Source organism: Diospyros lotus, chromosome 13, assembly GCF_014633365.1.
Source record: "Diospyros lotus cultivar Yz01 chromosome 13, ASM1463336v1, whole genome shotgun sequence".
In the NCBI taxonomy this organism is placed as follows: domain Eukaryota; kingdom Viridiplantae; phylum Streptophyta; class Magnoliopsida; order Ericales; family Ebenaceae; genus Diospyros; species Diospyros lotus.
In genome coordinates, this window is record NC_068350.1 from 15,052,979 (window position 1) to 15,062,592 (window position 9,614).

The 9,614-nt window shown below is 35.1% G+C and overlaps 1 protein-coding gene across 1 annotated transcript; it reads right to left on the reverse strand.

The window, feature by feature from the left end:
• Window positions 1-2,679: 2,679 nt before the first annotated feature.
• LOC127787868 (probable envelope ADP,ATP carrier protein, chloroplastic) lies at window positions 2,680-9,007 on the reverse strand. The gene is made up of 10 exons (XM_052315929.1): window positions 8,549-9,007; window positions 7,783-7,839; window positions 6,772-6,834; window positions 6,581-6,637; window positions 6,394-6,477; window positions 6,171-6,239; window positions 5,970-6,082; window positions 5,693-5,862; window positions 4,005-4,083; window positions 2,680-3,213 (listed from the first exon to the last, which is right to left on the reverse strand). Exons 1-10 carry the CDS (start codon window positions 8,879-8,881, stop codon window positions 3,090-3,092), a joined length of 1,149 nt encoding a protein of 382 aa, XP_052171889.1. The 5' UTR covers window positions 8,882-9,007; the 3' UTR covers window positions 2,680-3,089.
• Window positions 9,008-9,614: the final 607 nt, after the last annotated feature.

The window sequence follows — 9,614 nt, forward strand, 5'->3', positions numbered from 1 at the left end:
TCCACACCTGTATTATAGATGGCACAAATAGGCACTACACAACTAAGTATGTAGCTGAGAGATATTTGGAAACCTTTAGGTTGGATCTAGAATGGAAGATAAAGTTCATTATGAAAAAAGTTAAGGATGACTTGAAAATAAACATCGTGAGACAGACTACTTGGAAGGCTAGGAGATGGGTTAGGATTTTGATTGAGGGGACGGATGGCCACAAGTTTGGGTTACTATGGAGCTTTGCAGGAGTTGTTGAGGACAAACCTAGGTTCCACTTGCAAGATTACAGTGTATGAAACCAAATTCCAAGGGATTTATGTTTGCCTAGTTGCTTGCAAGAATGGATTTGTTGCAGGGTGTAGGCAACTGATAGGATTGGATGGATGTTTTTTAAAGGGTACATTTGGGGGTCAGATGTTGGTTGTAATTGCCTTAGGTGCCAATGACTGCATCTATCCAATTGCATTTGCTATTGTTTAGAAGGAGAATACTTCCACCTGGAGATGGTTTATGAGACATCTAGGTGGGGACTTACAGATTGTTAACTGCAACGAATGGACATTTATGAGTGACTGCCAAAAAGGATTGCAAAATGTGATTGAGGAGATGTACCCGAATGCAGAACATAGATTTTGTGTGCACCACATGTACTCTAATTTCTTCATAAAGGACTTTAAGGGATCGACTTCAAAAAAGATTATTTGGAGGGTTGCAAAATCAACGACGGTTGTAAAGGCTGTTGTTAAGCTGAAAAGTGAAACTAGTAAGATCAAGAGAATAGGGTTAGTTGTTATGACTTGCAATTTATGTGGTTTACTCAATCATATCAAGCGATACCACAACAGAGCAGATACACCCCACGAGGTTGGTTCACTACACATGCTGAATATAATATAAGATAATTAGTTATATACACTAAGTTCTGAAGTTTGAATGCATAGGATTGGTTTGGGCAGCCAGGGGATCAATCTGTTGATGCATATAGTCAGAGTGTAGACCAGACACCACAATCTAGGGAAATGCCTCTGATTCGTTGCCTAACATCTTTAACTTAATAAATAGTAGAACAATTATTGTATTTTCTTTAACTTTAATTCATTGTATTTTCATTAACTAGCATATTTGACCATTGTATTCTCTAATTACGCAGAGTAAACTTCAACCTAGAAGATCTACTACTATGCCTTTAGCTAGAATAGCTCTTGACCCCTTGATGGAGGCATCCTAATTTCAATTCATGCCAACTCCAGGTATATGGCCATCAAATGCATCTCGCATGAACAACGATAGACTCATCCCACATGCATTCCATTCAACAAACATCGTTGAAGATCAAGATCAAAGTTTCTTTGTAGACACTATGGTAGATGACCTATAACAAACGGAGCACAAAGAGCAAGCAAAGAAGAAGGCTATGATAGCAAGGAACAAAAGAATTACAAGAAGCTCATTGCCTTTTGTTGCTCCCACGAGAAGGAAACCAGCATCCACGTCTTAGCTTGATAATTTATTGTTTTTTTTTTTCTATTGTTGCACCTCATAATGATGTATTGTATAAAATTAGGATAGATGTAATGAGTGAACTTGGTGATCACTGTTTAGGATTGAGTTTTTGTTTTCTTAAGATGGTTATAGAGTCATATTGTTTGGATGGGTCATATTGTTTGGATGGGTAAGTGTTTTGTTTGAGGCGGTAATGGATTAAAGATTGTTGATTTTTGGCATAGAATAAATACTACTTTTGTAATCAATTTTTAGCTCTTGATCTTATTATTGAATATATCTTTGTGGATTTCATTGTTCGTAATAGAGGTAAAAAATCTGAACAAACCTTTTTTTTTTGCTTCTGATTTGCTTCAATAGCCTTTTTAATTTAAATCATTAGTTTAGTTTTTGGCTTCTGGTTTGAGAAGCGAATGATCTCAAATACATACAAGAAACTTTTAATATATTTCAAGATCAGACGATAATATAACAATAGATGGATGGTTGACGTTAAGTAAAGTTCAGTGATTAAGTAGTAACAATTCAAAATTTAGTAAATAATTATATTTTTAAATTTCAGTAAGTGTATGTTAAATATACCTTTGCCATGTCAAGTTTCGTTAGTCACATGGACATTTTTTATTTACAAAATTTAATAGAGTTATAACGAGTGATGGATGATTAATGTTAAGCGAAATTCAATGAGTAAGTAGTAATGATTTAAAATTCAGTGAACAAATAGTTACAATTTTAAAGTTTTATGAGTATATTAAATTTATCCTTCAAAAATATAATAATTAAATGAATTAAAGAAAACTTGTAGTTGGAGAGGAATGTCAAAACAAGTTTCCCCAATTCTTTAATATTGATTATAAGTAGATATAACTAAAGATTTAAAATTTATATAATAAAAAATAAGATTTGTAATTGTTGAGAAATATTTGCAAATTCAAAGAAGACGAGATGGTAATGGAATAAAATAAAACTAACAAACACTTTTTATTCTTCAACTCATACAAAGAGAAAGATTTTCCATTCCTACTCTCCTAAACAAGAAAAAGAAAATATTTTACATCCCATTCCATTGCTAAGTCTCAAAAACAAAGCCTAAGAGCCAATTGTCAAGGCAGAAAATAATTGCTTCCTCTCGTGAAGATAAATAGAACAATCCATTTCAATGCATTCTTAATTCTCTTGTTTTCCTTGTTCTATATATGATCTTCCTCTTACAAAATTAACAACAAAGAGTAATATGGCAACAAGCTAAGAAGAAGGTTATATTATAAACAAGCAAGAAAAATTCTATGCCAGAGAACACTAAAACTCTTTGCGGTAGTCCAAGAGAGTAACTGGAATTTTATACCATCAATCATTCCTTTTGCATCCATGATATCATCCAAATCCTTGTGGAAAGATTTAGATTTTGCCAATTTGAGCAATCCATATTCCAACATCAAGCCTTAGTTCTATAATCCAACAGAGTTACAAAAACCACTATGCAGAAATTCAATGCCTCAGAAAACCAAAACTCCAGGCTGAAAGAATGGGCATGAGAAGTAGCTTCCTCAAAAAAATGGAAAAGATGTGATGATGCAAACATCAATACAATACTAGGCTGTTGAATCACTACTTCTTGGCTCTTGCAACTTGAAATTCTCCTCCTTAATTCTTTGAAGCTCCTTCTCACCAGCTGCTATTAGAAATTTGACGGCGTCGAAGGTAGTAAGCTTAATGCTGCCAGAAATGGAACGAGAAAAAAGGAGACAAATTAAGTACTGATAATTATAAAAAATAAAAATAAAAACCACAAAGCAGCCCCAAGAGTAAGAGCACCACAAATAACATGACTGAGAATATAAAACAGAAGAAAATACCTAAAATATTTTCTGATGCAAGGCAACTTGTTATCTATGCATCATTCATAATGCAAATGTACAAAGTGCGTGGGAATGGAGCCATCGCATATGTGAAGTAGAACTCTCGGGCAAACATCAGTTTTATGATCAATCTTTGACAATCATGAAAATAATCCTTAATATATGGTGTAAAATTTTATCATCTTCATTTAAAGCAAAAAGAACTACACAAAAAGCCCAAGGATTTCATCTTTAACTGCAGTAAACATTTCAATCAATGTTATCTTCTTGCACAATTTCTCCATGACAATGAAATTGATCTTTAGCTGAGTCCACATCTAATTGATAATGTTAATCTTTTTTTATCAGATAAAATCCAAGTTATCATGTAAAATCTTATGAAGATCAGCCAAAGTCAAGGCAAGCTAGATGCTACTTTCACATTAGGCTCAAGAAGAAACATGAAACATATTTAATTTGAAAACTAAACAATTTGTGACAAGAAAATATTTTACAAATAGCAGCGCAGATCCAACAGACAAGCTGTTTGATAGACTTCTCAGTGCATTGGGAATAATATAATACAAGTAATTATTTTATGAACAGTAGAGTGGATGCAAAGAAGTTTAGCATTAAAAAAGAAAAAAAAGAGTGGATGCAAAAAGAAACCTGCTGTTTGGTAAACTTTTTAGTGCATTGGGAACAAAGCCCCTGTACAATCCAATTAAACCATCTCGTGCCACAATACCTACATCAGTAATATCAGAGCATAGAATTAGCAATTTGACTAAGTTCAAAAATTGAAGTCCCTTATCTAAAATGGATGAATAAATTTTCATATTATGAGGTAAAATTATACATCAAGTTTCCATGTTGTACAAGTTGGTTTGACAATATCAACAATGTGATGGGACACAACCATATGAATTATTTTCATTCATTGCCATCTCACTGCCATCTCATGAAACTTTTTCATATGAAGATGGTATTAGAATTTTATCTCATCATTTCCTCGCTAAAAGGGCGCGGGTGCATTAGAAAGGGCATCTGACATAAAATTTTGCCACACTGTTCTTTTGTATGGATTTGTATTGTCAATGTAACTTTTAGAAATTGATTGACATTATGATGCTGTGCCACTGATCTTAACTTGGTTAGGATAGGTGCAATTGATGATGACGATGAGGTAAAATTAACTAATGGAGGCTATTACAAATATCAACTTTGGAAATGTCACCAGAAGTATCAACTAGAAAAAGGGCTATTTCCTTTATTTTATGGTATCCATCAATGTAGTGTAAGTAGCATCTAATGTATGTTACAGAGAAACCAAAAAAGGAAAAAAAAAATTGCAATTTGAATTTGAAGGACTTAATCAAAAGCATTAGAGATTACTGATCCAACTTAAAGGCTTAACATAACGCAAGAAATTTTGTTCTGTGTATTACCACAGTTAATAGAATTTGTACAAGTGCACAAATATACTTCTAGCAAAAGACTTAATTTTCCTATATTTATGTACACATATGCAAGTAATGTGTATGTATATGGCAAAAATGTTTATATCTAAGTGCCTATTTCCTGGAAGTCGGTGCCAATACAATTGTAACAGTAACTAGTCTCATACGAAAGTTTTATGCAAGGTAGACAATGCAATATTGTATTCCTGGGAGTCACTCCTTTTTGTGTTTCCAAGCTCAAGCTATAATCAAACTCTGTTCATTCATGCCAGGCTTCTCTCACATCATATCCAGTGCTCAAATTTCCCACTTATATGGCATGTTCAAGGGAAGATAGTAAGGTATCTAACCACTGAAGGATAACTACATTTCTCATGGGAGTCAGACTTCAAATACAAAGACTAAAGAGAAATGTGTAACAGTAAAATAAATTCAGCAGTCAGGAGAGATAAACCAGATATATATTGACAATGGGGCCTAAAACTTTACCACATAATTGGAAGGGAAGTCATAAATAGATGAAAGGAAGGCTAAATTTGTAAGAACTTAAGAAGATACGATGACACTACCACACTTCTTGCCACAAGAAGTTTATATCTAGTACAGCAGAATACAGAAACACTTTCTCATACAATGAATTGTGTTAACTCTGCCCCACAACAGATACTGCAACTGGGATAGCCAACCTATATCTCCCTAGGATGATTGTAAGATATGCATCATGTGGCCTACTAAGTCCAATCCCAATCAGACAAATAAAGGCTTCATTTTAATACAGATAGATAAATGCAACTTCTTTTGATATGCTGTCTGTGGAACCTAATCAAGCTTTATTTGATGCAATTTACGGTCATTGCCATTTGTTACAACTTTTGATAGATAAAAGCACTTGGCTACCTGGAAAAGCATCCAAAACTGTCTTGTAAGGTGTACCCTTCATTTGCATTTGCCTTCTCACTGTATCCAAAGGATAGCACACAAGTGTGGAAAGAGTAGCTGAGAGCAAAGCTGTGACCAGAGATGATCCAGTCCTCTTCTGATACTTCTCTGGCAAGGACTTCTTCATCCTAACATTTAAAAAAAAGGATTTGAGTTGATGAAAAAATATATTTTATGTAGTTGTGCCTCCCTTAGGAAGAAATTGAGAAAGTCATACAGAAAAGAGTAAGCTCACAAGTCAAAAATGCAAAAGTTCATAGCAATATAAGGTGCTATTCCAATAAGTGAAGGGCCAAGACCACTATAAAATGATGCAAGCCCTTCCTCTCTTAGCATGTTTAAGGCAACCTGGGGGGGAAAAAATGAAAATCAGATAAAACAAATCATATGTAATAGTCCTCCAGTCTGAAATACAATTCAAGCAGGTCAGTCTTACCTCAGACATTGTTTTACACCCAGGTTCAACAGCTAATCTTAACCTTAAGACATCTAGAGGATATGTGACCTATAACAAAACAACAACAATTAAGGACCCAGGTTTGTTAGTAGACAATATGGAACACCCTGAAAAAGTGACACGCAACTTTAGCAAGTACATGTAATAGATAATCACCCAGAAAATTGAGTTTATAAGTGGACTCATTTGCAACATTACTCACAAAAGTTGAAGTCATGCCAGCACATGCACCAGCTGCAAGTCTTCCGCTAACAGACAGCTCTCCATCCTTCCCCCTAAAAAGTCTCTGTATATTCAAAGGTAGAATATTAATCAGACATTTTAGACTGCAACACCTCTAGATATATAAAAGAGTCCTAAGAGCTTTTGCAAATGGTTTCACTGTTTACCTTGTAGGCATCATAAGCAAACAGCTGAACTGCACTATAAGGTATGATACGCATCACCTGCAACCGAGAACAAATGTTTAGTGAATGGAACTCAAACAAAGTCTTCTCCAAATTTCAGGGGAAAAAAAAGATTTTGAAATTCTATTACAAAAAGTAAATGTCAGAATGTAAAAATGAATGATGAAGAGAACCTGTGGAAGATTGCCTTTCCAGTATCCTTGAATCCCTTCTTGCTTTCCTATCAATGTGAAGGCCTGTAATTAGTAACCGAGTAACATCATAACAGAAAACAAGTCATCAGACAGGAGAAGAATGTTTGTGGAATAGGCAGGTATAGAATATCAAAATAGTCACTTAATAAATAGAGTCATAGAAGATGTACTGTAAAGCATATGTGCAATCCAAAAGTAATTTCTATGTAAAGCACAAAAGATCCAAAACAGTGTAGTGGAATACAAAGGCAACTACAAATGTATACTTCTCTAAACCTCAACAACCTTCTAGATTTGTTGTGCCACCTCTATAAAAAAGAGAAACTAAAAATGGTCCTTCATACTGGACTCCGTACGAGGAGTACAGTCAAAGTCTAGTAGTACCAAAAGAAAAGGATGGTCATGGGTTTTCAGCATGGAAATAAAACTCATAAAAAAACAGCCCTCAATTATGTCTATCAAACTCCTAATTACAGATTAGAATAATCACATACTTGAAGGGAAAAGTACTTAAAAAAAAAAAAAAACTAATGAAAATCTAAGGCATTAGCCATTAGGATATTAAAAGGCAATAGAAGCTTGACAAACAGACCTAGGGTACAATTTAGCATGGAAGAGGCACACAGATAGGGAACACAGAGAAGATTTAAGACAAAAATAGCATACCATGTCCTAAAGAAGGTTACCATTTCTAAAGGTATTGTGCCTTATCCAACCATAGAAATTGCCTCCCGAACACCACACACACGCATGCATATGAACAAAAAAAAAAAAAGGAAAAGCACGATCAGTTCTTAGAAATACGTAAAGGTAAAATAATAAGCCAACTAAATCATGCATGCTGATAAAAATAATATCGCCTATCAAAAGGGAGAAAAGGTACTAATAACCATACTTTAATCCTCATATCTGACATGGAATACAAGGTATCTATTGCATGGTTGAGAAATTAAGCAAATGAGAGAATTGGTAAGGGGAAAGATGAAAAACCTCAATAAAGCCAATTCCTTGTTTTGCACCTTCATGGCCAGCTCGTAATCCATGAGTCTGCAGGCGAGAATAATAATTGAGTTTCTAAAGTAACAATCCCAATCATAGTTTGTCTATACTCTATAGCCTACTGATAAAATAAACTTCACTGAGGAGAAAAGAGAAACATAAGTTAGAGATCTATGCAAGCACATCCTTGACTCTAACATCAAACTTTTGAAGTTGGAATCTGTTTGTAAGAAATGTTGGTAATTATCTTGGCGCCCATTATGTCTGCTCAACAGCGTTTAGTCCTAACACTTTCAAAATGGCTAAAAGTGCATATACAGGGGAAGTAAGCAAGATGAGTTCCTAGATCTTGGCACGGACCATATTGCTCTAGCTCTACTAATAGAAGTTCCAGTATAGGGGAGAAGGTGACGGTCTCTGCCGAAGGCTTATGTACTGGGCTTCCTCTGATTCCTACGTTACCAAAAAAAAATTACAAAAAAATTCTTCTTTCAAAAGAACAAGCAGTACATCACAACACTATCATGCACCTTTACGTATATCCAAATAGCAAATGCATCTAAACAAAAGTAAAGCCAACGAAACCCTAACTGAAAGAACAGGAAACAAATACCTTCAAGAAGTAACTATACGGTGAAATTAATAAATAAATCCAAAAATTCAAGAAATGACAATACGGTGAAATTATACAAGACCGAATCCAAAAGCTCAAGTAAAATGCAACAAAAACAAGAGGGAAAAATCCCCACAGGAGGACCTGCATAAGAAGCTTGATACGGTCAAGAGGCGCGGTGACGGTCTTGGCGACGGCGCCGGAGATCGCACCCGCGGCGAAGAGCGACGCGTCTCTGGGCACCAGAGCCGCCATTGCGAGGGGGTACTTGAAGAGCTGGGCCTTCGTCGGGGCGAACTTCCCGTCCTCTCTCCTATCCGCCATGGAAACACAGGCGAACCCATCGCCACCGACAGCACCGGAGAGCCACCGGTTTCGCCATATTTGTTCGTTCGCCGGTTCGAAGAAGGCGCGGTGAGAAGGGGCGAGAGCCGGAAGGTCTTGAAAGAGCAGCGTGGCTTGATCAGTGGCTCGCATGTTCTTGGGTTGGATTCGAAAACTTGGCCGAGGAAGATAACGTAATTTCAGAGACAGACAGAGAGAAAGAGAGAGCGCTCGCCGCGGGTACCTATCGGTACCGGCTAAATTTTAAGGAAAATGAAATTGATACTCTTTGCCAAACACTTAACCTACCAATGCAATTAAAATAATAAAAATATCACCTACTTAAAAGAGAGTAAAATGAGAGACATAAAATGACAAGACATGTAACTAAAATATCACTCATATGAGATGGTGTGATAAAATAGTAATAAAAAATATTTTAATCATTTACGTGTTTATGTAACCTAAGATATAGTTTTTAAGATGATCGTTTTTGTGTAATCTCTAGTGCTCATACCCTTAATTACGTCAGGAAAGATAAATTATAAATTGGGCCGTTAATCCTTACGCAAGACAAAAATCGAACTTGCAACCTATCAGATTGATATCAACATATTATTTATCCAACCACTTGAGTTATGTCTTAGGAGCAAGATATAGTTCTTGATGTATAACTCACGTGGTTCAAATTTTAATCTCTACTAAATTAAACTAAACTTATAGTTAAATTTATATTTGTGTTATAATATTTGTAGCCTGGCTTCTCTATTTTATTTTTATTAAATTTTATCTTAAAACTTTTTCTAAGTTGATTACGTTTGCTAATGATAGTCTTAAAACTAAATTGTTCCTATATTCTTTCTAAGTTGATTACATATGATCAAAA

Bases quoted from the DNA above. Each gene is read 5' to 3' on its own strand.
- LOC127787868 (XM_052315929.1), bottom strand. From the start codon at position 8,881: ATGCGAGCCACTGATCAAGCCACGCTGCTCTTTCAAGACCTTCCGGCT. The intron at 6,478-6,580 runs GTAAACAGTGAA...TTGAATATACAG, and splicing joins TTGCTTATGATGCCTACAAG to AGACTTTTTAGGGGGAAGGA. The intron at 3,214-4,004 runs GTTTCTTTTTGC...CATTTCTGGCAG, and splicing joins AAAAGTTTACCAAACAGCAG to CATTAAGCTTACTACCTTCG.